Genomic DNA, 27,875 nt, shown 5'->3' on the forward strand with positions numbered 1-27,875 from the left:
TGGGGTTGTGGAGGGGGGAGAGAGAAAAAGAGAAAAATTTGCTCTGAATCTCTACCAGTGCCCTTCAAGTGCAGCTGTTCTGGGGCTATTGTTCCCACTCCACTGTAAAATCAGAACACAGAGACTACTCCTTGTTCAGTACGAGTCAACCTGAGAACTCAAAGTTAGTCTCTGAAGATCAAAAAACTAAACCCCGAAAAGGTAGATGGTAAAAAATGGGGTAAGACATTTAACTCCTTCACTACCTCCCTTCCCATCACATAACACACAGAGGATTCAGAATGCCCATAATTCATGCATACAGAGCACCATCTAATGGACAACTGCTGATTTATCTATGACAAAATACATCAGTCCTGGACGTCCTTCAAGGTTTAGAATAAATATCACCCAGTTCTTATATAGCTCTTTTCATCAGGCACTCTCAATGCGCTTTACAAAAGCGGGAATCACCGCTATCCCCCCTCTCCTGAGGTGCCGAGCAATGAAGCGACTTGCCCCAGGTCATGAAGAAGCATTTTCAGGATCACAACAGTACACTAGAAATCTGTCCCTGGTCACGACATCGCACCAGACTATGTATTTGTACGTGAACAGAAACACTGGCCGGCTTTGCAGAAGAGCTGCTTCCAAACACACACACACACACACACACACACACACACACACGGAAAGCCCCCTCACAGGGGAAACATACTGCTACAGTCAGGCCAAGGGCATTACACTCCCGACAACGGAGCTGCCTCACCAGAAGGAAGGCGCACGTGAGACCGTGCAGCCTCAGTCAAGGGGTGAAGCTAATTCTGTGGGATCTATTTCGATGGTGTGATTCCCACCTTGCTCATGGGACTCAGAGACATGCCCCCATCCCCCAGGTTATCTTCCGGACCGGACCCACCATGGTAAAACCTTGTGGTGTGATGCAATGACGACATCATGACATAGGAATTTGTCCCACTAAGCAAACTCCAAAGATGGCATCCCTTAGTCAGGCAGGCTAGTCAAAGCTCGCTCCCCAAGAGTAGCGCTCGGGTGGAGAATCAGCAACATGGAAAAGGCAGTTTGAGTCCACCCCATCTCAGGCTGTGAGGACTGGGCCTAGTCAGTATGCGGGGAGGAGATCCGCAAGGCTACATTGCTCAAGAGAGAAAGTGCTCTTGGCATCTCAGTGGTGGCACTCTTCCCTTAGCGTCAATGCCAAACCCATGCCCAAGCAGGGCATTGGAGTGCTGGGCGGTTGTAGGCCCAGTGGCCTGACTGGAAACAAAGTTTAGGTCCTGACCATAGTGGTCATTAAAGTTCAGAGGGTCTGTTCTTGCCAAGACCAGAGGAACTAACCCCTTGAGTCGTGGGCAGATAATTACCTGGCACCACCCCCTCCCCCGTGTCACTTCACTTGCACAGTATTCTTCCTCCCTGACTGCTGTACCGTCTTGCTGTGCCTCACCACCGGACTAGGTAATGAAGGAGCAAAATATGCTAACAGCACATGCAATCAGAACCTCTCCTGTGACAGAGGCGTCTCCAGCCTTGGGGAGGAGAAGCTCAGAACTGCACCTTGCTGCTATCGTGGCCACGTTTTCCATCCATGCCATGATCTGGCCTCCGAACGTGTTCCCCTGATGATTGGCATGAGGGGGCAGCACCAGTTCCACGCTCTCCACCCTGGTCTTTTCAGCAGGCACCACGGTGTTGCAGTCTCCGTTCTCACGCTCTGGCATGAAAGAAACACGCGTTTACCAGAGTGGCATGTGGAAAGGACTCACCCCACTGGGCTATTTGCACAAGTCATCACTCAACTAATTGCTACAAAACAAAAAACAAACAAACACCGTTTTCTCATCCACCACCATGCCCTGGCCCCTTCCAGCCCAGGGGACTGTTCACTGCCTTGCTGACTGCAGAAGGATTCCCCCATTACACAGTCACCAGCCATCCAAGTGAGGCCAGCTGAGGTGGCTTTGAGAGCAGCTCATTGTCCCTGCTCAATGGAGGAGAGCGTTCACCGGGGAGCAGTGCAAGGTGCTCTTCCCCGAAAGAGGTTGGGAGCCTTCTCCTCAGCAAGCTCCGTCCCTGAAAGCCTATGGTGTACGAGATGAGGGGTCAGATCCAGCTAGTCTCTGTGGCTTTGCAGAACATTACCACCGAGTGTTTTGCATGGATAGCACCTTCCATCAGATGAACTCTGAGCATGGTGCAGACATTCATGCAATTGCCTCACAACTGTCGTGAAGTAGAGATTATCTCCGTTTCACAATGGCAGAGAGGTGCAGCGCTGCCCAAGATCAAATCTGTGGCAGAGGCTGAAACAGGACCCTGATCTCCTTCCCCACCAGTCCTGTGCTGCAGACACAGCATCACCCTTCTAACCAACCCACTGGAATAAAGGGCTTTTTACAAAAGCAATGAGCCAAGGCAAGAAGCAGCGACACATGGTGAGTGTCTTTTGGGTGGCTAGAACCTCATAGTGGAGGCCAGGCTTATGGGATAGAGATCAGAGGCAGCACAGTCTGGAGGATAGCACAGGACTGGGAGCTAGGAAATGCTGTCTTTTAACCCAGGTCTGCCAGCAACTCACTGTGTGGCCCTGGCAAAGTCACGGTCTCTCTCTCTCTGCCTCAATTTCTCCCACCTGTAAAATGGGAAGAGTATTTACTTACCTACCTGGCAGGGATCTAGCAAGGAATAGTGAATACTTGTATAGCTCTCTGAATATTGCTACCCAGTAACCCTACACCAAGTTGTGGAATTATTTTCCTGACACAGACATGACCGACTGTTTTCGGACCCCAGCTCAAAGCAGTCAGGCAAGCACCAGGCACAGTTTCGAGGTTTGCTTTTGTTCAGGGGCAGGGTCCGCAGGGCAGCTTACCAGTCTGCAGGGTGCTGTTGGTGAGGAGATCCTTGAGGGTGTCGGTGTGGGCCAGGCGCATTCGGCGGCGCTCAGCAGCAATGCTGTGTTCCATCTTCTCCTCCTCGGTCTGAGGAGCCAGCGGCTTTAACTTCATCTACATGCCAAGAGAAGACAGAGTGCCAGTGTTTAGCTCGTTCCCCATCTCCACGCCGGTCCCGGGGGACGCGGTTCATTGATCAAAGGGGACATCAAGGAGTGAGGATGTTCCTATTTATCTGCAGGACTTTTGTATTCTAACTGGCATCTCCAGGGATAAACTCCAGCGTTAGTATGAATGGAGAAAATCTGATTCCTTAGGGGACTGAATTCTTCTGCTCGCTTGTAGATGGTGCTGCTTCTCCACAAGACCGAGATCCTCCTTGTGCCTTTCTTCCCAAACAATCCCAAAGCACTTTACTCTCCACACAAAGGAGTCTTTTGCATCCAAAGCACCTTCCATCAGGAAATCTCAAAGCACTTGACTAACAGGAATGACTATTTGCTTTACAGCAGCACCTGCAGACCTCAGCTGAGATCAGGACCTCATGGGACTAAGCCCCGTACAAACATTCAGCCAAAGACTAAGTTCTTTGGGGCAAGAACTATCTACAAAAAACAAGACAAAAGGTGAGTGGGGAAATAGAAACGCAGAAATGGACGTGACTAGCCCTCACACAGCAGGTCAGTGCTAACACCTGGGTTGAATGCCCAGCTCTTTCACTCCCAGTCCAGTGGACGAGGTCCCTTTATCTGAGGTAGGCAAGTATTAACTTGACTTTACAGATGGGGAAACTGGCACAAAGGTGAACAGAAGGGTAGGGACTTTGTCAGAGCCATGAATAGAATACTGATCGCCCGACTCCCAGCAGTTTGCTCTAACAGCTACCTCATGCCTATTTAAATAACATTTGAATTGACAACCTATGCGAAGGTTTAAATTTGCTATAATCTATTAAAATATTTTAAATTAAGTACAAAATACATTACGCCGTATATGTTTGCTACCCGGTTTTAAAGAAAGTCAGCCCAGTGAACTGGCAGAGAAGCACCTGGAGTCAGAGTTTGTGGAAGTGCTAAACTAGCTTTCGACAGCTGTAACCTCTTCTGCAGGTGCACAGAGAATATTTGCTTCATTTCAGTGTATTCAGCTAGTTCAGTTCAATGACTAGTTCGTTCAAGGAGAAGAAACGAACTGGGAATTGAAAAAGCAGGAAAGCTTGATTTCTCTCTTCCAAAATGTGACTAAAAACTAGGTGTGAAAGGATGAGATATACTAGATCTAAAATCTTGAAGGACATGGTGACCAGAAACAATCTGTTCACTTTGCTAACTGATAAACTCTTCATCATCTAAACTTAATAAATTGGTTTTACAATGAAAAATGTGTTCTGATAAGCTCTCTCTTTTATGTATCCAGCACACTTAAGGCAGTTTTATTTAGTAAATAAATTAAAATGCTGGTTTTGTGCATTTTTAATTTAATTTCCATCCAAATACAAAATTTCAAGTACAAATTAATCTAGGTAAATAAAAAAAATTCAACGTTCACCTTTTTCTAACATAAAAATATTTAAAAAAATCTGAATAAATGTAAGTTAAGCTAAGCTATCTAATTGCTTAAATCAACATATACAGATCCTCCTGGTTAGCAAAAAGAAGCACAAAATTTAGTATAGAGAGTATATCTGGTTGAAACGCAACAGGTTTTAATGGTTACCAGCCACTGAGAATCAACCTATCTTTAGGAAAAGAATTACAAAGTACAAATGCAAAACACCATTGTTTAAAAAAATAGATAAAATTTAAAGTCAAGGTTTTCTGCTTGATGGTTAAAATCATGATTAAAATTGGTGATTTAAATCAATCCACCCTGTCTTTAAGTAAAATATGCAAACAGCTTAGCAGCACACTTCATTACTATGCAGTGGTGTAAGATGTGGGGTGAAGGCTACCATATTCAACTGAGGCTACAGAGGATGTTTTAGGTGAAAGGCAATTACCCAAATAGGAGTTTGGCTAGGACTCTGGGACTAGCTTCCAGCACACTGTGGGATTTTTAATAACCATAAAGTATCAGCTTAAAAAAAAATTGAGTAAATGAATAGGAATGCCATTTATTTGTTAATGTTTATAAACCTACCTACAAACCCTTTGAGAAATCTAGTCCCTTTTATGAAGAGAACCAGCTAGGCAGGCAGCTAATGAAAAAACAGTTTATACAGATGTTCAACAAACCCTGCAATACAGAGTAAGTTATTTCACATTGACACTGTGGTAGCACTTTGAGGCCAGTCAGATCACGGCCCCATTTTGCTAAAACATATACGAACAGTGTCAATACAAAATGACTACTGTCTTCATACATATGCCAAAGAATGGTCATAAATGCTACAAAAATACAACTAAGAATTACATTGTGTCAGACTTAGAGTTCCAGCAGACATCAGTGGTGTCACATAAAAAATAATCTTCACTGGGTTTTATAGGCCTAATCCAGTGCCCTTTGAAGCACTGGATGTCTTTCCAATAGATGCTGGATCAGATCCCAAAAGCAGGTTCTTGTCAGTGCCAAGAACCGACAGGTAGAAATTACACCAGCCTGATTTCTGCAGGATCTGTTCCTACCTTGCCAGTTGCTTTGCCTTGTGCAACAAAAGTAGCATAGGCCTTACACACATTCCACTGCTTCCCGCTGCACAGATCTTCATAGCTGACCTGTATGCCAACCTGGAAGGGGTCACAATAGAAAGGCATTGAACAGAATGTGATAGATAGGGGAGACTTGTTCAGTTTGAATTATTTCTATTGGGGGAAAAAGACAGTTTGAACAACCTGACAAGGCACCACGTGAGAAGAAAGTCTGAGGATTCAAATCCAATGTAGAATTATTTGGGAGAGGAAGAGGTCGTGTTTGTAGGCTAGCCCTACACACCGTCCTGGTGCTTGGTCCCAGTTTAGCAATTGATAATTTTGATTCCCTTCAAACGGGAACAGTGAGAGCAACGACTGCATTGCAAGTTACATGGTTGTCTAGTGAACAGATCACAAGGCTAGTTCCCTGGTCACCACAATGAAAACCACACATCCCAGATCATACGGCCACTCCCCTGAACAAAGGCGACCAAAACACACAAAGACTAGCAGAATAGAATCACCCTCTAGGGGTTATTACTAGATTACTAAAATGATCAAAGTTAAGGAAAGAGAAGAGACGAACCCCCTAGAGCTGGGTCCACAGTAGCACTGGCATGCAGGGTCACAGTAAAGCTGGAGAATAGGAAGCCCCACAAGATAGCGGGTTAAAGCATACAAACCTCCATGCTAGAGTTAAAGGCTCGGTTTACTTTGGCTTTGATGTTAACAACTTGCCCAACACTGGAAAAAAAATACAATAAGGTGTCAGTGGAAGATGCCAATCGGCCTTGCTAGAGACACAAAACACAAGTTGGAAACCAACAGTGCTACAACAGAAAGCAGCACCTTTCACAGATTGACTATCAGGAGCAGCATTGCCGGTACCTTCTTCTATTGATAAGACATGCAACAGCTTTTGTGCAGAGCTATCATATTGGCCTTAAACGAACTATAAAAGTACACACCCTTCCAACCTGAAGAAATCAGACCAATCCCTGGTCAGAAAATTGCATTTCTTGATTTAGGATACTGCTAGACACCAGCTAGACTTTGCCAACTAATGTGATATAAAACCGAACATCCTCCCATCTCCTTTAATTTCTAAGTTTTGTTTGTTTGTTTTTTTAAAAAATGCAAAAAAACAATGTTAATGCTACTGCAACACGGCACAGGTAATCCCTCAAAAGTCCGGAAATATAAAAGTTAAGTAGATCAGCCTATTAAAAGACAAAGTTAACATGAAATCTAGTCAGTTTTTAAAAGAGCTGGATTCAAAGTAATTTCAGATCCCACTACTGCCACCAAGCATCTTTACTAGTTTTGGGGGATTTAAAATCCCATTTTCTTGTTTTTCAAAATGTTTCTGTCTCCCAAGTGAAAGACCCATGGAAACTGATGGACTGACTCTACAGGGAAAACAAGGAAACGGACTAAACAAGATGCAAAAATAGAGAAGTATTTTCCTTCCTTCAGATCTATTTCAGTTTTAGCCATCTTAGGTAAGAAGCAGCATGTAATAGGCACTACTGTAGAACAGTCAGGGCACTCTTGTATAACATGATCAGTGTTGCTGCGTCAGCTGGCTCTAATAAGAAAAAACAGTTTGCAAAAAGCTGACGTATTACTGTGATTCCCATTTGCGATCACTGCAGCAAACTTGTGAGTATGGAAGTGGATGTCGTGTAAAGTTTCACTCAAATTTCATTCCAGCTGAGCGTGACACATGCCATACCTATGGCCACTTAGTGAGGAAAGCCATCTATCTCTGATACAGTGCACATTGGAGGCCCAATCCTACAAGGTGCAGAACACCCTAGTTTTGGGAGCCACCCTGAGAGTTTTTAGGCACAGACATGAGCCCTTGGTCCAAGAGAAGATGCTGCATATCATTAGTTATGGTTCCTAGAAGCCAGAGCAGGCAACGGCCAGCTAACGCTACATTTTACATGCACGGCTCTCGCAATCAATCACACCTCCTTGGGAATGCCGGCTCTTCTCAATTCCAGTGGAGGTTGGCTTGATGTTGGCATAAAAGTGATCTCTGATTTCAGAAAAAAAATGCAAAGTTTAAGAGAATGGCCTCCGTGCATGTCAAAGCCAGTAGGTACGGAACACTGGTGTCAATCAGGTTAATGCTACTATAACACACCACCACTAGGTTAGGCCAGCTGCTAAATCTAGTCTACTGTTGTAACTTTCCGTAGTCATACCAGACATTGTTCTTCCCATGCTGCTGCTGCCAGGGAGGCATTATCTGAATCTGTCTGATACAAAAGAAAAGGAGGGTTTGGGTACCAAGGATGTTGTCCTCTCTCGGTGTATTGTACATCATCATCTACAGAACTCACCACCACATTTTAGGAATAAGCTTTGATTTTGTTGGATTCATGGATTATTTCTGCTGCTGTCACCCTGACTGGGAACTCTGGGGATCAGAGTCCCAATGTGGTAAGAGCTATACAAACAGGGTAACAAGATTACAATTCCTGCCCCAGAGACCTCACACTAAGTTTACGATCAGATGCATAAGGTGAATGGACTAGACTCAGAAGACAAAGGGAGGGGATGTGGGAGGAGACTAGGAAGAAGTGGTAACACATTCCCACTTTGCATGATAGAAAGTAGCCCCAGATTGCCCCCTGCCTAGCCTAGTGTTCTCTGTTTATCCAATACTGTGCATTTTTAGAAGTCGTTTTCCATTTGCTCATGTTGATTTTTGCTGCAGACTGCATTAGAATGGACAGAACTGGAGTCAGGAAGTCAAAGCCTTAGTGGGACAGACCTCTGGCCTTAGCACTCCCCTAGCCCCATGAGACCCAATCAGCTTTCTCTTCACTTCTTGCACCTCATTGACAGCTTTTCTAGCACTGGGCTGAATCAAAGGGTCAGTGCCAGGGTACAGGAACTCACTCACAGGTCTCTTCTTGAGATAAACCCACAGACAAGCCCTCTTACACACATGCCAGCACACGCTTAACAGGACACTGTCAATTTGAAATCTAGTCAGTTCTTTTTAAAAGCTAAGTGAGTAGTTTCAGGAACGGCAACAACCCACTGTCAATATCGGTGGTTTTACAAATCACATTTTCCTGGGTTTTAATGCGTTTCTCTTCCCTGTTGTGGGGTGTCTGGAGGGGGAAATAAAACACCCCATGCACACAGAGGAAACAAAGAGAAACTATGGAACTGATCCAAAGCCCATTGGAATGAATATAAAGGCTCCCATTGGCTTCAGTGGACTTTGGATGAGGTCCACCCTGGGAGGAAGGCCCTGAACTAGGGCTTAGGAAATCTGGGGTCAGTTCCAGGTTCTACCCCAGACTCCCTTAATGGATCCCTGCAGGTGAGCCCATGGCCCATGCAGCGCCCACTGAAACCTCTGGAGCGGTGAACATACAAAGCTTTCCAAGGGGGCAGGTTATTGGCCCAAGGACATTTCAGAACTTCTCCGGAGCTCTGTGTGTGCAGCAATCCCAACACTCCTGCAGTAGCAGTGACTAAAGGCAGGAACATTATGGCACAGACAACAGCGGGATTCAAACCTGCTTTAAGGTACCAGTGAAATCAATCTAGAGGAGCTTATTGAAACAGGACCTCATGTTTCAGGTAATTCCTCCACAGATAAAGATGGCTACAGCTTTTCGGCAGAAGAGCTCTACATCGTTCAAGTAGAGACCCTGCTGCCTGCGTTCCCTCCCACCTCACCATGTTTTACATGATGGATCTTCTCCAAAGATACACATGGCTGGCCCACAAGTCCTGGCAAGGACGTGTACACACACTGGCACAGCACATGTAATCAGGTGTCCTAGTGGCTGGCTACAAGGTCTGTAGCAAACTGCTAATTACATGTGGCTTCCAGACTCTCTCCTTGTCTCAAGTGGGAGGGGCACATGCTTTATTACTGAAGTTCTCTCTCCATCCATGACCAAGGGATGTGTGTATGCAAGTGGCCACTGCTGGCTCTTTAAGCAAAGCAGACACCGCCCCGAGGCAGTGACCACGCATGAGGCCGGATAGCACCAATTGTAACGATCACTTCTAAATGTTCCAATCCCTCTGTCTGCAACAGGAGCCCATTAACCTGACAACAGAGGCTCAGGCACCGATTCTCATGATCCTGCGGCACTAATGCCGAAAGGGCTACCCAGGTTATTAGGCCAGAATTCCCCCCCCCCCATCCTTTGGCCTCTGACCCTCAGATTATGCTTATTATGGTGATGCTTAAGGGCCAACCAAGGAGGTGATTGGCGTGGTACAAAACACAAAATAGCAGGTGGTCCCCGCCCCAAAGAGATGACAGTCCAACTAGACAAGACAGACACCGGGTGAGGGACAGGGCAGAACACACAAGCAGAGTGACCAATGTGATGAACAGCACACTAGTTCCCGTAAGTTTTGGGGGGCTGGGTTTAGTTACGAGGGGATCAGCTAAATGGAAAGAAAAGCGAAGGGAAAGGGGACACAGAAGGGAAGAGGAGCAGGGAGAAGAGGGTAACAGGGCAGGTGTGGAGCAAAGACATGAAGAGATGAGGGAGGAGGAAGCAGAGGGCAGACATTCTGACCTCTACAGCACTCCCGATCATCCCGAGACAAAGAAGGGCTGCAGAAACCAAACAGCACAGCACACACTGATTTAGTGAGATCACTAGGCCCCGTTGACTCCCCCAACTAGGGAGGAGTTCCAGCGAGCTGGATTTCTCTGTCAGACAGTTCCAAGTACCGTACAAGGTCTTGATCTGCATGGAAGTCAAAGTAGGAGAGAGCCATTGTTCCCCGGGGGCCACCCCAGCCTGAAAACCCAAAAACACGGGCTGAGATGTTTTTACCTCTTTTGTTCTAAGAGGAGATTGGACTCCTGAGTGACCCCAGTCGTGCATACCAGTGAGCTCTAGAGAAGAGTGGGAAGAGTGTTCTAGGAAAATAACTCCTCGGCTAACTGCTTTCTCCAGATTGTCCACCGTGCAGGAAAGCGCAGCCCTGGCCCATCTTCACTAGGAGATCTGAACACGACTGAACGCGATTCTCCACAACGCGTTTGGTGACAGGACGGCGTCGAAGAGGACAAGTCAGGATCAGCATTGTGTCAGCTAGTCAGGGGTAAACCCTGCTCCTACCATGAAGCTCAGTGTGACTAGTCCACATCAAGTCCCCTGACTCAATTGTTAAAAACCAGGATTTTAGGCTTCATTAAAAGGTTTCTTTGTGAAGAGGATGAGACCTTAGAGCAACGTCAAGCTTCCAGCCCAGGACAAGCTGGTAATGGGGGGAGGGATAGCTCAGTGGTTTGAGCATTGGCCTGCTAAACCCAGGGTTGAGAGTTCAATCCTTGAGGGGGCCATTTAGGGAACTGGGGTAAAAATCTGTCTGGGGATTGGTCCTGCTTTGAGCAGGGGGTTGGACTAGATGACCTTCTGAGGTCCCTTCCAACCCTGACATTCTAGGATTCTATGACAGAGCCATGACTTTGGAAAAGGAGAATTCTGACTCTCTATCATGGCCAATCACTGGAGTGGTACCAACTAGAGCCCTGTGCAGGACCACTTGTAATCCTGCTCCCATCCCGCTCAGTTTAGCAGGACTCAGCTGTCCCCCTCACATCTGCCTAATGGAGGAATAGCAAAGATGAGCCTCGATTCCTGGTTTCTACGTAGGTGAATTCCCAAGAACCTCTCAGCCCCAGTCCACCCCAAATGCCTCTAGAAAGTTTTGTGATCTCTACTTGGAAGATGTAGTTTGGACTCTAACTCTTCTAGGAGAATGGCAACTCCCTCACACTCGTGAATTTGCTACGTCAGGCATCTAACTATCATCATACTGGGCGGCAAAGGAGATTCCCAAAACAAAACTACCAGCTTTTGGAGATTTCACTCATTTTCAGCAAATTAATTTTTCATATAGGGATCTTTTCCCTGCACCACAGTGGAGAAGCAGCAAGGGCAAGTCAGCGGGATTACAGGGTTTTCACCATGGAGTCCAAATCTATAGAGGTCCAAACTGGATGGGTTTTCCCTGAACATTTGCAGAAACTCTCCTTGGGAGGACTGCTAGTGAGCTCTGATCTATTAGATGGTAATCTGCCTTTCCACCTAGCTCACAAGTAATGCCAGGCCTGAGCCTGGAAACAAATACAAACACAAGATACCTTTCAGGAAGGAGGGGAATCTCTCCCCGCCCCTCTCGGGTTTGGATCTTGTTCAGGCCTACTGCATGCGGAGTGGCCAGCTCAACGGTTGCCCTGGAGAAAGGTGGCCAACTCCCATCAGCCACTGGGGCTGGCAGGTTTAAAACAGGTTTGAGCTTGAAGCCAGCTCCCAGTGGCTGGTGGGAGTTGAAGGTATCTAGCTAGCTAGCTAAGATCTCTCCATACCATCTATTGCAACTGGGTCCAACTGCTCCCTAGCTTCAGCACCCATAGACTACAAAATTAAAAGGAAAATGTTAAAACAAGAGGGTCACGAATACCTGTGTTTAAAGCTTATTTAGAGTAAATGGTTGAATCCAGAGGATTGATTTAGTTACTTTAACTTTAAGCCACCTCAGAGCACTCCCTAAGACATACTGGTAAGGCTGTACATTCCAACGGCATTCTATTTATCAGCTGTCTACATAACAAGGGCCATAAATTCCTAACTCATAAAAGGTGGCACATTAAATGATGGTGTCTCCATCTCTGGAGCACAGACAGAATGCAGCGGAATTGGTCTTCAAGATGAAATTATTTTAAACAATCACCTGGCCATTTTTTACTTTCTCTCAAAGAAAATCAAAGTCTATTAACAATTAGCAAAAGATTAGTGGGAGATTCCAAAACCACCAATCATTCTTTTTTAAAGCTTCTCACAAATTAATATTTCCCTTTATTCATTTGATTTTTACTTGTATTGGTAACTGTCTTGGATTCCCTTTGTGATTTTGCTATAGATTTTAAACTAAACGGAGGATTGGTGAGAGACGTCAAAATAATAGCACATGAGACAGATCTCCATTCATCCACAAAAGTTAGCAGCATGAGCAGAGGCAGTGCCTACTTCTAGGAACAGGGCTCTGTTTCTCATCTAGTCAATTTCACACAAAGATGGTCTAGGAAATGGACCAAAATACCCAAATCATTTCGCACAGGCCACCTATCAGTAGCCAACATGAGAACTTTTATCACCACCGGCCTAGGACAGATTTGCACTATTGCCCAAGGACGGCTCCACAGCTATTCCCAATTCCTGAGCCATCTAGATGTCTTTTGTCTATATTTTATATACTGATAGAGCAACAAAAGTACAGTTGAACATATGACATGTTAATGTTCTGTCTGGGGCATTGTAACACTGAAGAGGTTTTGCCAGAGGATTTTTCATGCAGTACATGACTGGTATGCCTGTAATTAATCCTAGGCCACTACATTATTGAACTAGCGGTCTTCTGGGTCTTTTTCAAACAGAAGAGATGGGTTTGATCTAGCTTATTATTACTTCACTAAGTTTGCTGCTAGATTTTCTATTCCAGCCCCTACAAGTTAGTGCTCACACACACACACACGTCAAGGTTTGGTTTAGAAAACAATCCAAACAAGTGACTGAATGCTCATCTCAAGCCTCAACAGCTGGCCGCTTGTCTCCTGAGAACCGACTGGCGCGAAATTTCTGATGCTGTGCCTTCTACTTCCTGTCAGGTTAAAGATACAGGTACCACCTATCCTCTGCCTTCCTGGGTCTGACTTGGACAAGAATCAGATGTAAAATAAATGGAATCCATAAAAAAACCCACGCAAGCCTCCAATAAGGTTTGGCTTCAGGTTTGGGTCAAGGTTCAGGTCAGCTCTCCTATCTGAATCAGTTACCCATTAAGGGACTGTCCATTAGCAGTTAATGCACCATCAGGATTTTCCTAGGAGGTCTGACAGGACAGAAGATGCATGACTGGTGGATGCAGCCACTACCTTCAGGAGCAGCCGTGCATTCAGAGCCATAAGGATGGTTTATAACGGTAACTATGTCAGTGTAACCAACCAACTGGCCAACAGTTCTGTACCCCTAAAATAAAGGGTTTGTCCACCTTAACTGGGATAGTAGCTCCTAGTCATGCCACGGAAATTAGAAAAAAGGAAAATATGCAATGAACTAACTGACCTTTTCTAAATTGTAAAAGGGCTTGAGGACATTAAGATATCTTGTATCTACAGCTCTCAAACCTGCTGATAGACAAATGTTGGCCTGAGCTCATGGACTGTGTGTGTGTCCCTTTAATCATACAATACCTGCAAATCACAGGTAGCCTTTAATGCAGTATTAACATTTTCAGGCAAGTAGTATCTTGGATTGCTTGCACTCAAAGTTCAGAAACTTGGCTGGATCTGAAGTTATACATTCAGTTCTTCACAGAGCCACACACAACTCTCTCACTGTAGGAGGCATTAGATCTTGTAGGCCAGTAAGATTATGAATAAGTCCACATGCAGTGCAGTACAGTATTTCATTCAACAAAGCTTATGGAGACGGCAAGGATTTTAGAATTAAAAGTATTTCTTTACTTCTGGCTGCACACTAGAATGTTACATTACCGCACGCCATTAGACAACTTCGGTGTTCCACCCCAGAGCTGGCTGCGTTTCAGCTGTGGGTGAAGCAACGATCCCTATATCGCCTTACCTACTCTGCCTGGAGTGTTTCGGGTTTAGTTAATGGTTGTCAAGGGAGATCCTGGAATGAAAAGGTGCTACAGAGGTACTTACAGACAGACTTGTCTCCTGGGCTATAAACACTATGACTACACCGCAAAACACAAACAAAAAAAGCCATCCCTGCAGGGGCAGCAAGGCTCAAAGCCAGGGTCAAATGACTCGGGCTCCGCTGTGAGGCTAAAAATATCAGTGTTAAACATTCCCACACAGGCGGGTGCCTTTTCTCAGCAACCCTGTGAGGGGGATGAGTCTCAGAGCCCAGGCTCCAGCCCAAGCGGGAACATCTACACTGCTCTTTTTAGCTCCAGGGCATGAGCACAAGTCAGTTGAACTGGCTTTAAGACTCACTGCCACAGTTACTGAGGTGAGTTTTTGGCAGTGTAGATATACCCTAAATCAAAGGGGGTTTCTTGAACAAATAAAAGAGCAGCTAGATTATGAGGAAAAACCAGGAGGATAACCAAGCAAGAGCCTCCCAAACGAACTAAACATCAGTATTATTAGAGAAGTAACATGAGGCTGTTCGTTGTCAGATCCCAGGGGGATTCTAGCCCTTAATGTGTAGGTATATTGCAGAGCCCATCTCAGACCCTGGGTTCAAAGCCACTGTGTCTTGCATTCCCTCCCCTTTGCTGTGGATTGGGTTGAGGAGGTGTGGTTTATTTGTCCAGAATAAAAGGGATAATTAACATGGTGTACAAACTCCAGTTCTTCAATATTTGCTGCATGCCAGAGAAGAGACTTTTTTCAAAGCCAGCAAACTGCAAGAGAGGAAAGCAAGGCATTTACCTAATCGTGTGCTCAAAATAGATATCATCCACAGAAGCCGTGACGCAGGGGCAGCCAGCATGTCTCTCGGCTAAAAAGGAGAACAAACCGCATCAGTTACCTTCAGACAATCAGTGCACCAAATAAGTGGACTTTTTCTGTTCTTGCAACTCTAGTTGCAGACTTTGAACAGACACAAGTAACCCTCGTCTCTGCAGATCCACATTGTCCAGTATGTGTAGGACACTGGATTCCCTCTCTGTTGAGTCTCCACAGGTTTCACGGAGAAGATGCCCATTTGTACTTCCCTTAATCAAAGGCTGTATGTGTTTAACATTGGCCAGCATACAGATTACCTGTCTGATCTTTCCAATCAGACAAACATACTGCTCAAATTAATGGAGCAGTTTTCTTAGCTGATTTTCCCCCTAAATCTGTCAAACATATTGTAACAGTTAAACCAATTGTACATTCTACTAAACAGAGATCAATTAGATTACATGTTTAAAAATTATATCAGTGTGTTCTCCAGTCTCCCTCCACGTTCTTGGCTGTTGCTAGGATGTGTATTTATCTTGTAAGCAATTGGTGGGTAGTTTATATTTTAAAGACATCCTAGCTATACGTTGAAAACTGTCTCGTTATCTCCTGTGGCTAGAAGATCTCCAAGAGCGTGGGTTCTAGAAATACGAATACCAACCTCTTCTATAGTGCTTTTCATCAGCAGACCTTAAAGAGCTTCACAAGCGTGAGTGTATTTAGCCTCAAAACAGCCTTGTGAGGTAGGGAAGTACCGTTCTCCCCATTTTTACAGATGGGGAGTTCCCATGCAGCACAGAGAGATTAAGTGACTTGCCTAAGGTCACACAGAAAGTCTGTGGCAGAACAGTGAATTGAAGCTGGGCTCCCAAATCCTAGCCTAGCACCCTAATCACTGCCCCATCCTCCCTCTAAAGCTTTTGTGGAAGTGCAATCCCTGAAGTGGAAACCCAGTTAAGGACAGCATCACGTATCAAGCTCTTGCCAACATTTTACTTAAAATCCCAATGCCCATTCAGTTTTTACAATCTCATTTGATAAGGAAGCATGACAGCAGGCAAAGGCCCTGGGTGCCAAGTTTCAGCTAGAAGCTATGCTTAAGTCCCTACCAAATTCACAGCCATGAAAAATGTGTCACGGACCGTGACATCTGGTCTCCCCCCATGAAATCCGGTCTTGTGTGTTTTCACCCTATACTATGCAGATTTTGGGGGGGGAGGCCACGATTTCTCAAATTGGGGGTCCTGACCCAAAAGGAAGTTGCGGGGGGGGGGGGGGGGTCCGCAAGGTTATTTTAGAGAGGGTTGTGGTATTGCCACCCTTACTTCTGCGCGGCCTTCAGAGCTGGGTGGCCGGAGAGCAGTGGCTGTTGGCTAGCGCCCAGCTTTGCAGTCAGCAGTGCAGTAGTGAGGGTGGCAATACCATATCATGCCATCCTTACTTCTGTGCTGCTGCTGGCAGCGGCTCTGCTGGGATCCCGGCCAGCAGCCACTGCTCTCCAGCTGCCCAGCTCTGAAGGCAGCGCCGGCGTTAGCAGCAGCACAGAAGTAAAGGTAGCAGTGCCGCAAACCCCCCCCCCCCCCGAGAATAATCTTGTGCCCCCTCCTCCCCCCCCCACTCCTTTTTGGGTGAGGACCCCTACAATTACAACACTGTGAAATTTCAGATTTAAATAGCTGAAATAATGAAATTTACTATTTTTAAAATCCTATGACTACAAAATTGACCAAAATGGACTGTGAATTTGGTAACTATGCTGTATGTAACTGACAGATAATCCTTGAAAACATGGTACTGCGAGTGCTGACACAGCCTTAGCAAGCCCTGCATGAACACCATGCTGTGACAGCACCAACAGCTGGACACTGCAGCCAGCTAACCTACAGGACTATTACAGTGACATCTGAGTGTCTCATACACACAGGGAAACAACGTCACCATTTCCGCCCTGCCAGCATTACATTTTCTAAGAGAGGGTTCCCTCCAATCTTTTCCTTCTGTGGACCACTTCATAGGAGCCTTCCATGGACCCACCTCCCAGACCATAAAGATGAATTCTAAAACTATGGCATCAGAGTCTTAATCCTAGAGCAGAGTTTCGTTACAGTAGATCGCACAATTGTCTTATCTTTGGGAGAGCTCTCAGATCTACCCATCCACTTCTTAAGAAGCAGGATCCTCTTCCATGCTAATCCTACTGGGATCTCACTTCTTCTGTTTCTGGGGAACTCCCATGAGAGCGGTTTGCTAGGAGTTCCCTCACCATCTCACTGATGCTTTGTTCTGAATTGCACCCCCAGGTCTCCTTCATATCTGATGCCCCAATAATCTGAAAACCCTGTTCATTTAAGGACTAGATCAGCCACCCCCTTTTATCTGCTTCCCCTCCACATTTAAGTTTTCCTGTTTGTTTTCCCCCTGCGCAGTCACGTTAAGATACAGAACTCTTGAACAATATGTCCCATAGTCTGAACACACTCATACACACCACCCTGTTCTACTGGGACAGAGCTGCTGTATCTGACAAGATTATTGGTTCATCTAGTTTAGCATCCTCCCTTTGGCCCCAGTTCAGCAAAACATTTCAGCAGATGAGAGTAATCCCATCCCTCTCCAGCAAAGCACTAGCATGTGCTAAACTTTAAGAGCAAGTCCCCGGATTTTAATGGCACGCACTTAACTGTTTTGCTGAATTGGTGTCATATGACTGGGATGCAGGCCGTCACGCCTCGTGGTTAGAACAGGCGTCCGCCCTGAGGTTGGCACTCATGCCCTTGAGTCACTACAGGCTGCTTGACAAGCACACTCCTGTATTAGCCAGGAAATGGACTGGACCTTTCTAATAGCAAGAACAAATCTGCTCGCTAGTTTTTAAATCAATGCTGTTCCTGCCTATTCTCACGTTTCCTCTGTTAATACGTGATCAGACAAAAGTCCTGTAGCAAAGGCTGTGCTTTTAGCTCTCTATTATATTTTAGGCTGTCCATTCTCAGAGGTATCCTGTCCACAACAACTTCCATCCCTATAGATTGAGCTCTTATGACCTCATCAGATGGGCAGAGAGGAGAGGGAGCTTGGGGGGGTGGGGGGGAAGAGAGAAGATCCCACAGAATGGGGGACCCCATGACTCATTTGAAGACAAGCCAGGGAGATGGTACCATGGTGGTGTCCCATAGATGTTCAGACCAAGCACTGAACAGATCAGTTTTGAGGTACCTGGGAATAGAAATCTAACCAGTTATTAAAAGGTTACATCCTTTATTCAGGGCCATAATTGTTTTCTAGTCTCTGTAGAGAAATGAGGGGGTACACCAGCTGATTTCATGTCCAACAGGAAGGCTGACGAGCTCTATGGAGAATGGAGGTGAGTGAAAGAAAACAAGGGGCAGACAGTGCACAAAAGATAGTTTGGATCAGAACCAACCTGGCCCACCTTACAAGCAGCCCTGAAGCCCTGAGCTAGCCTAGTGGATGTTAGCGTTGCCAGATGTCCAGTTTTCGACCAGAAAGTCCAATTGAAAGGGGACCTGTACAGTGTCCGACCACATGTACTGACTGGACACCAAAAGTCCAGCTCCACAGGTGGGGCAGGGGCGGGGCTAAGTCACCAACCCATGCCACCTCCTACCTGCATCTGGTGGGCAGGCAGGCTCCTGTCCTAGCCCTGGAGCAGAGGGAGCCCAGCTGGTGGAGAGGAGGGGAGAGAGCAGCGAGTGATGGGGACAGGGCCTCGGGGGAAGAGGCGGAGCAGGGGCGGGGGAGAGGTTCCGGCTCTCCTGCTGCAGGGTCCAGTTTTCAGAAAGTAGAAAGTTGGCAGCCCTCGGGCGTTGGCTTCTGTGCAGCTGATGGGTGGCCGAACTCCACGGCGCAGCTCCGCTTACCAGAGAGGCAGGCTGTGGTGTCAATCCACTTCAGCAGCTGGCCGATGCTCAGCTCACCGCGGTGGTTTGTGTGGCACGGCAGCACCAGCTGGCTCATCTGCACCTCAGTGGGATTGCGGTATCGCTCCCCTCTCTCCATGCCCAGTGCCGGATCGGCCAGGGCCCCGGCAGGAAATGCGGACGCTGAGCCCTATTGGGGAGAACAGACGTGGAACTCAGCCCCTGCGGCAGCGAGCAGGGGCCCGGCCGCAGCCTGCCCCACGCCACAGCCCTGCACAGGTTTGCAGAGGGGCAGGAAGGGCTTGGGCCATCTCAGGCGAAGTGCTTTGGAGAGAGGGACTCTCTCCCGCACCCCATTGAGAGAAGCAGCATCTGCTTGCCCCCTTAAGGCTCAGGACTGAAAAGGCCCCATGCCATCAGCTTGCAAGGCTTGTGGCTAAGAAATAATCCCGTTCTAAGGCATTTGGGGAGCTGCAGCAGGAACACATGCAACAGTCCAGGTTAAAACAAACAAACCATTTTTTTTAAAGCAAGATTCCCTTTTCCCATTAGCTTCGGGGGAGAAGAAAACCACACTTTGCTCAGCTAGAATGCAGAGATGGGGAGCATCAAAGGAGCCCCAGGGCGGCAAGTCCCCAACTCCCCAGTGACACTGAAATTCCATGGAACTGAGCATCCAACTCGTAAAATCCCTCCCAAAGCATGGCTGTAATCAGGAGAACACCTGTGTAAAAGTGACACCTTCTTACATGTTTATCACTTACCTGACTGGCAAAAAAGCAGTTTCTCCTTTCTGGTTAGCACAGTTCTGCTTTAGGCATCATTATTTATCATCTATATAGCACCAAGAAAGGGGTAGGGTGACCAGATGAGAGGGAGAAAATATCGGGACACAATTGGGGGTTGGGGGCGATTTCCGCCGGCGGAGAAAAAAAACAGGGGGGGGGGCACTTGGTGTTCAGCCCCCAATGAGCTCGCAGAATTGTCAGACCACAAACTGGGTCTGGACCCAGACTGCCCCAAAGTTTGGGGTGTGGCGGTGACCGGTGAGGTTTTGGTTCTGGCCCACCTCTAGTTACCAGGCAGGAATTGGAAGTAGTGCTGGGCAGAAAATACTCCCTTCTTTTCTCCCTTGGAAAATCTCAACAATGAAAACCAAAAAATATTTTGATTCAAAAATGGCACCTTATGGCTGCCGTAGTCCCACGGTAGGCCAGGGCCAGGGGCTCCTGACACTTCCTCCCCTCACCAAGAATGGAGAAAGTGGTGCATTGTGGAAAGTATAGTCCAGCCAGAGAGCTTATCCCATGAAAGAGAATGGGAGCATAGGGCAGCCGGGACTACAACTCCCATGAGGCACTGCAATGCCATTTTTTAATCGAAATATTTCAGTTATCAGCCAAAATATTTCAGTTTTCAGTATAGCATGAAATATAAATTCTCCACAGAAAGCTGACACTTTTCAAAAGAAAAAATCATTTATTCAAAGACCCAATTTTCTGTTAAAAACAGTTTAGATGGAAAGTTTTCCACCAACCTGCCTTTAAATCAGAAAGCAGAGCATGGTTTTCAGCTCACAGGCTGTTTGCCGGGCTGGCCACTCCAGTACTCCCTGAACACTATCAGATCAACTACAGACCCTACATTGCCACGCCTGTGTAGTCAGACTGATAGGAACAGCAGCAACTCACGCAGTAGTTTATTCTACTTACTATGTACCATAGTTGAGCCCTAGGCTCTTTAAAACATGATACATTCCACATCTTTAATAAATAAAATAGAAAATAGCAACACACTAATCTACTTCTCAGCACTCCGTGTTTTACTAGCCAGATTATCCATAGATCTGGACCTTTCTACTTCCCCCATTTGTTCGGTTGCTTTGGCTTTATGCAAACTGAAGGTCTCTGACTCAAAGCCAAATTTGTTCCTGAGTGGAACTCCAAGTAAAGGGACACAAACCTCATCAATAAATACAAAAGTTGAGAGAGAGGGAAAAAAGCATATTTATTTTACTTTGCTTTGTGGATGCACAGTAGTTTGTATCTACCCAGCTTCGTACCTTCCCCTGCAAAGTCAGTTTCCCGTTTGAGTCTTTCACAAAGCAACAAGGGGGGGGGGGGGGGGGATAAAATAAAAAAAAAAAAAGACAACCAAACACAATTGTGATTGTGATGGGTTCAGAAAACTCATTTTTTAAACAGACTAGACAACCGTGCTGTGTCCTTTTCGATCAGTGACGTTACACCAGGGATGAACTTGACCCCCGATGAGTAACTGACCAGACACACCAGTCTAGATTTTGTTCCTGAACTTTCCTCTTCTTTCTGAGCTAGCAGCATCTCTCTTTATACAAAGTCCTTGTTGCAGCAGCTTCTCTTTCATACAGTCTGCAGACAACATTTAAATGTTTCGGTTTTCAAAATTAAGCCTCCTCTGTTGAAACGTCCCTGTACTTTTGGGCTGGGCACAGCTGAGCACAGCGCAGTCGCTCAAAGCGGCTTTATCCTCCTCTCCTGCATTTCTAATAGGAGAGCTCCGTTTCCATAGCTACTGTTCTACGACGTTCCAGAAATGGTTCAAGTCTCAGGTTAGAGATTACAATGTGTGTCAAGTACATTTGTATTAAAAAGATCACACCATCACCCAGTGAGCTGGAGTCCAGGTCCTCCACTAGCCACAGAGCACTGCAGGATCGCTGCATTCCCTGGAATTCACAAGCCACAAGTGTTACATGCCAAGAGGAGCTCAGCTTTCGTTAACTCTTGCGGCGTCTTTGTGAAATCAAACCTGCTAGTCCATTTTGTGACTTCCCAACCGCCCCACGCTGGCAACATGCCAGAAGACTATTTTTAGAAGTCAGCCTTAAAGTTACAAACCAGCCAATCGGTGTTCAAGACCTGCGATGGAGAGTAAGCAGTATGTGTCTCTGCGGAGCCGTCTTCTTGTTACAAGCTCTTTGTGTTGCTAGACCTACAGGAAATAAACTGATAAACACATAGGTACCAAGAATGAATTTCCTTGTCCCGCACTAACCCTCACACTGATATAGCAGTGGCCAGGTATATTATGGAGAATTTATGCCTTTGGTATTGGCTACAGCCAGAAGTATGACACCAGGTTAGGACCAATGGCCTGCTCCTGGTTGACAACGCCTCTGTTCCTGACATCTATGCAATCCACAATCACATGGCATTATCTGCTGTGCCAGGAGAGAAGAATACCTCTGATTAGATTACAGCATGCTGCACAGGACAAGGTTTATGAGTAGCCAGAGCCCCGGCAGTCTGCAGGATTATTCGAATGGTAAGCAGGGAAGTTGGATGCCATTGCAAACAGAAACACAAGATCATCTCGGTGGCCACAATATTTATTAAGCATTTTTATGACCTTTAGAGACAGGCAGAATGGAAGCTCAAACCAGACTCCGAGGTTCAAAACCTTCCCAAACTTCAGTTCACATTCCCTCCTGCCCTTGAGTCCCATTTGTCATTCTGTACTCCTGGCATGCAGCCAGTGCCAGAAGCAAAAAGTTCCACCCAAAAAAATGCCACGAGAAAGGTTGTTCTCGCTTTATTTCTGGCCCTTCTGAAGCAGGAAGCATTGAGAATCTCAACCAGCCGGGTCACGGGAGATTTCCAGACTCAAGAGCTTTTTGAAGAGAATCTAGGTCAGGATTTTCAAACTCAGTTGCCTAAAGTTACGTACAGGAATAAGTGGCCTGGTTTTCAGTGATGCGGAATATCTGCAGCTCCCCTTTGAAATTAGTGCAAGTCATGGGTGCTCAGAACCTTTGGAAGAAGAAAAAGAAAGTCAGGCCACTTATTCCAGTGCCTCACTTTATGCTCTTGAGTTTGAAAACTCTCACCCACGGATTTAAGTGCCTAAATATGGAGCCAGCTACTGAACGTTAGGCACCCAACTCTGAAAATTCTGCCCGCAAACTTTTGGGGGCTTCTGTGAACTGCTGCCTGTGAGGTTCGCTCAGCAGTTACCTTTGCTCTGCTTTGGTGACCAGAACCTTTATACGGATTTAAATTTGCTACTTGATCATTTATAATCCTCGTGTTTCAGTTTGGATGGACTCAGCCTTAGACTTGAATGGAGAACAGGGTGACCAGACAGCAAGTGTGAAAAATCTGGACAGGGGGTGGGGGGGTAATAGGAGCCTATACAAGAAAAAGAGCGTAAAATAGGGACTGTCCCTATAAAATCAGGATATCTGGTCACCCTAATGGAGAAAGCTATTCTTTAGGCAAGTTTACCCCGGAATGTTTCTCGCCTCTGTGAGCATTTGCAACATACAGATTTTCAAAAGGACTGCCCCATTCTAAAACTATCTTGCAGCTGGGCTTCAACCCCTCCCCCTAAAAGCCTCAGATATTTACACATACAGATCAGATCTCCCTCTCCTCCACATCTCCCGAAAGATCATTTTGCTTTTTGGGCCCCAACATAGCTCTATTTGAGCCTAGTCTTCTGGTTGTTGGATTTTTATAACGCACAGCTACTGCAAACTAAACTGGCCTTTCCTTGAACCCCAGAAGATTTGCCCCTTTTAGCAGGAAGCTAAGATGTGCATAGAACACAGCCTCTTTTTCATTTAAAGAATGAAGTGGCTAACCTGGAAGCCTAGAAGATGCAAGAGACACACATGAGACCAATAGGATTCAGATTTAGAACACGGGTGCAAGTGAATTGGGGAAAGAAGACAGCAGCAGCAGATTTCAGGGGCAGGCAGTTTGTTTCTGCCTGGGAGGGACATGACAAGTCTCTCCCATCACTGTACTAGCTAGACTACTGCGCACAGCCACCACCATGCCCTGCTTGGAGGAACGCATGTGACTTTCTGACTCCTGTCGCTGCGCGCTCTCTCCAGCAGTGCAGCAGAAGGCACATCAGAAAAGAGCACACTGAAGGTGTAACGGGAAAAGCAGGAAGAGAACAGAAGAAGAGTAGTAGTGTGGGAACAGGAGAACAGCACATAAGTGGGGCATAGCTAAGCTCTTCCCCCTACTTCCCGGGTCACTGAAGATATCCCAGAATGCACCACTCAAGTGACATGGCTTGCAATGAGACTTCTGGCTATTGGATTGCCACATTCTGTGTGTGTGTGTACGTACACACACACTAACTATATATATATATATATATATATAGGCAGAATGTGGCAATATACAAACATCTGCATCATACTTCCCTCATTTTACCCATCCTGCTATTCTTACCCCCAAAATATTTCATAATTCAGGACTATTACATTTTCAGAAGTTTATCTGGTCCAACCCTCGAATACCTTCTGCTAATGGCCCTAGAGGGCTGTTTGGTCCCGGTGGTAGAGCCACAGACAGGTTAGAGCAGTGGTTTTCAAACTTTTTGTATTGGTGACTCCTTTCACACAGCAAGCCTCTGAGTTTCACCCCTCCTTATAAATTAAAAATGGGGGGGTAATTTAATTTAATGAGGGCTCAGGGCTGTCAGCCCCATAGAGTTGAAGCTCATGACCCCTATGTAACTACCTTGTAACCCCCGATTGGTCACGACCCCCTGTTTGAGAACCCCTGTATTAGACAAGTTATTAGAGAGATACATACTCTCTCAACTGGAAAATCCTCAAAAATAAACTCTCTCTCTAAAATAACGATGCCCTCCTCCCAAAACAGGCAGAGTGCTGGGGCCGAGTCAGTCACACACACACACACACACACACACACACACACACACACAAATTAAACCCAAGGTCTGATTAAGTCTTGTGCTACTAGCTGCACAAGAAGTCAAAAGCGAAGCAATGACCCACAAAACTTTCATGCACGTCACCAGGGCTGGCTCCAGGTACCAGCGAAGGAAGCAGGTGCTTGGGGCGGCCAATGAAAAGGGGCGACACGTCCGGGTCTTCGGCGGCGGGTGCCTCAGTCCCTCTCTTCCTCTTTGAGCTGCTGCCAAAGAGGAAGAGAGGGAGCAAAGGACCCGCCGCTGAATTGCCGATCGGCTTTATCTTTTTTTTTTTTTCTTCCACTTCACCACTTGGGGCGGCAAAAAAGTTGGAGCCGGCCCTGCACGTCACTAATCTTGTATCAGTGTCACCAGGATCTTGCTGCAAGAGCCAGGCTGCTCTGTGGTCTAGGGAGAACAATTCCTCCAAAAGAACGTGCCATGCCCCTGAAGAACTTCAAATGCAGGATGCACCAGAACTCCCCGGGATTAGGAATGTGGGTTTTGTTCACTGGAAGGAGCTTCACTCATTACAGAGTACTCCTATCTGCATCTATGAAAATGAGTTACTAGAGAACATGCTGGGAAATGGTGCTCAAGAACGCACAGTGTTATTCCTTGGATTTGTAGGACCAAGGCAACTTATTGTGCACTGCAAATACCTTCCTTGGGCTGCTCTTTACACCAGTTATCAGCAAAAGCCATCATGCTCCAAGATTATGCATCACCAAAAGAGAGCTGATAGCAATTAGAGTACAGGCTTGTTTGCTCTGTGCTCACATCGGATATCCTGGTGATGGACTTTGGATCAGTCCCTGCCTTTAATGGAAAGTTTCCCACTGATTTTAGTGGGCATTGGATCAAGTCCACTACAAATTACTGACCATTCAATCTGAAAGGCAGTCACACCACATTCAGCGTTTAGTACCACGTTACTGAACAGGTGAGAGTTGCTGGCTTTTCTGGGCACCAGGATAGCACCACTGGTACTAGTGACAGGATTATGCTTTATGTTTATGCTAGGAGTTATCACGTTTTATGTGGGATTTACTGAGGGATAGTGAACATGAAACATCCACCTCAAGGGCCTCTTTTCAGAGCAGAGCTACACGACAGCACACTGAGGTTTGCAGCAGAAGGCAAGCAGAGTGCAAATGGTGATCTGTGTAAAATCCTACCACATCTTTTCAGCAAAAGTAAGATCTGCTAACTGGCAAGCCAGTAAAGTTTCATTGTGATCGAAGTTCGCTGCCACGAAAATACGCAAGACATTCATTCTACCCCTACCACGGCATTGTGGAAAAACCAGATGACAATATTTCTGCTGTAGAGCTGTAAACTCTATTGCAATCCTCACCCCAACGATCATCGTGGGCTGCCACTAGGGTGACCAGATGTCCCAATTTTATAGGGACAGTCCCAATTTTGGGGTCTTTATCTTATATAGACTCCTATTACCCCCCACCGCTGTCCCGATTTTTCACATTTGCTGTCTGGTCACCCTAGCTGCCACACCTCTAAGAGGTGAAGCAGGACACCACACAGATCGTTGCATGAGTGGCAATAAAGTCTGGGATGAGCGGTTTCCCTAAAGAGATAGGAGAGATTTGAAGGAAAGTAAGTATCAGCGACGTTCAGATAAGTACCAGGTAAACCAGGAAGTCGCTGGAGAGTTGTCTGAAGCCCTGTCCTAAAATACATGGTTTCTTGTGACCCAAAACAGCTTTCATGAGATGATCTTGGAAGTGATTTCAAGAAGCAGGTTGGTGCTGGAGGGATGCGTGGAGGGGGCCTGGCGTGGCTTTGAACAGCAGCTTTGTATTAACCCAACACCCCACCTTCACAGGCTTAAAGTGACCAGAAATCAGACCTTGAAAACCATTGTAGGACACAGAAAACATTTGGAACAGTGCGTGGGGCTTTAGGTTCCCACTTGAGTCTCACAAAAGTGACTCTGTAGATTACTATTAAGCCATGGAGACACTGTCTCCCCCACACAAGTGGGGAATATGCTGCCTCCATACACATAATCCTCAGTCCTGTATGGCCCCAGAGAATGAGAATCACAAGGCACATCTCCCCTTGTTGTAAGATAGCAGGCTACCACTAGAGTCAGCTGACCACCACGTGACCGGGTATTAACCCTTATTAGGGCAGCAGGGGGCAACTGGGAAGAGAGTGATCTTCATTATATAAGGACGAGAGCCAGAGATTGCATGACAAAAAAAATCCAGTGAGTAGCTTCCTTTAAAGCAAAGTGCTCTCATAACAAACCAAGGAACAAGGCAAAACTATCTCCAGTGAAGTGCTGGAGATGTAGATCACTTGTTGTGACGGAGCAGGGAGCAGGGCAGATTTGACCTGGGAATGTTGCAGGGGGGTTGCAGTGGGGATGTGGGACTTCCCTTGAAGGAAGCTACCTGAGCTGTAACCTGAGCCAGGAACGGGGGTGGGGAGAATTAACACCTTCTGCCCGGGAGACTGAACAAAGGAGAGGAGCAGCGGGAGGGGCTGGGAGTTTAGTTTCGGTTGGGGCTGGGTGGTGCAACGCAGGGAACCCCAAGCTGGGGTCTAAGCTCCCTGAACCTCCCAGAGGGACCTAATTGAGGGGGTCCGGTCGTACCTACACGCTCTGCTTGAGACTGTGTTCCTGTCCTTAAATAAACCTTCTGCTTTACTGGCTGGCTGAGAGTCGCAGTGAATCTCGGGAAGAGGGGTGCAGGGCCCTAACTCCCCCACAATCCGCAACAACTGGTGGCAGCGGTGGGATCTACTGCACCCCGTGGACGGCGCTTCCTGCAGTAAGTGACTGGGGAGCAGTAAAACGAAGGGGGATTGACGGGAACCAGGCGTGCTGAAGAGTGAGAGAGAGACGGTTATTACCCCTGGGAGTGTGTGACCAGCGAGAAGGACTTTTGCAGTAACAGGGTCCCCCGGGGGGATCGCGGCGAGTGGTCCCAGGGGCGGAGGAGTCTGCAGCTCGACCCTGGCAGAGAGGTGGTGACCTCGAGAAGGGCTGGCACACTAGGGGTCCCCCTGGGAACTGTGGGGAGCTGTGAGCACACAGGCCGGTGAGTGGCCAGCAGGAAGATGTATGCCAAGCGGCTTAAGAGCGACCTGGTGGAGCTGTGCAAGCAGAGGCGGCTGCGCATTGGGAGGCTCACCAAAGAACAGCTCATTGCCCAGCTGGAGGCGGAAGATCGCGCGAATGAACCGATCCCTGTGTCTCAGGGAAGCAGCCTGGCAGATGCAGCGCAGGCACCAGTGT

The 27,875-nt window shown here is 46.7% G+C and overlaps 1 protein-coding gene across 5 annotated transcripts in view; it reads right to left on the reverse strand.

Annotated features, from left to right (window-relative positions):
* The window catches only part of ACOT11 (acyl-CoA thioesterase 11), a 74,327-nt gene that overhangs the window by 23,756 nt on the left and 22,696 nt on the right, over window positions 1-27,875 (reverse strand). For 2 of the 5 annotated variants that reach the window (XM_054037488.1, XM_054037489.1), the window contains 7 exons: window positions 18,893-19,082; window positions 14,994-15,063; window positions 7,738-7,791; window positions 6,208-6,268; window positions 5,519-5,620; window positions 2,873-3,008; window positions 1,558-1,714 (listed from right to left, as the gene is read on the reverse strand). In XM_054037488.1, the coding sequence (XP_053893463.1) occupies window positions 1,558-1,714; window positions 2,873-3,008; window positions 5,519-5,620; window positions 6,208-6,268; window positions 7,738-7,791; window positions 14,994-15,063; window positions 18,893-19,031 (719 nt within the window). In that variant the 5' untranslated portion in view covers window positions 19,032-19,082. Of the gene's footprint in view, window positions 1-1,557; window positions 1,715-2,872; window positions 3,009-5,518; window positions 5,621-6,207; window positions 6,269-7,737; window positions 7,792-14,993; window positions 15,064-18,639; window positions 18,869-18,892; window positions 19,083-21,771; window positions 21,796-27,875 lie in introns of those variants that run through there. The other 3 variants (XM_054037490.1, XM_054037487.1, XM_054037493.1) reach the window with 3 other exon arrangements.

This window comes from Malaclemys terrapin, chromosome 8, assembly GCF_027887155.1.
Source record: "Malaclemys terrapin pileata isolate rMalTer1 chromosome 8, rMalTer1.hap1, whole genome shotgun sequence".
NCBI lineage: Eukaryota > Metazoa > Chordata > Testudines > Emydidae > Malaclemys > Malaclemys terrapin.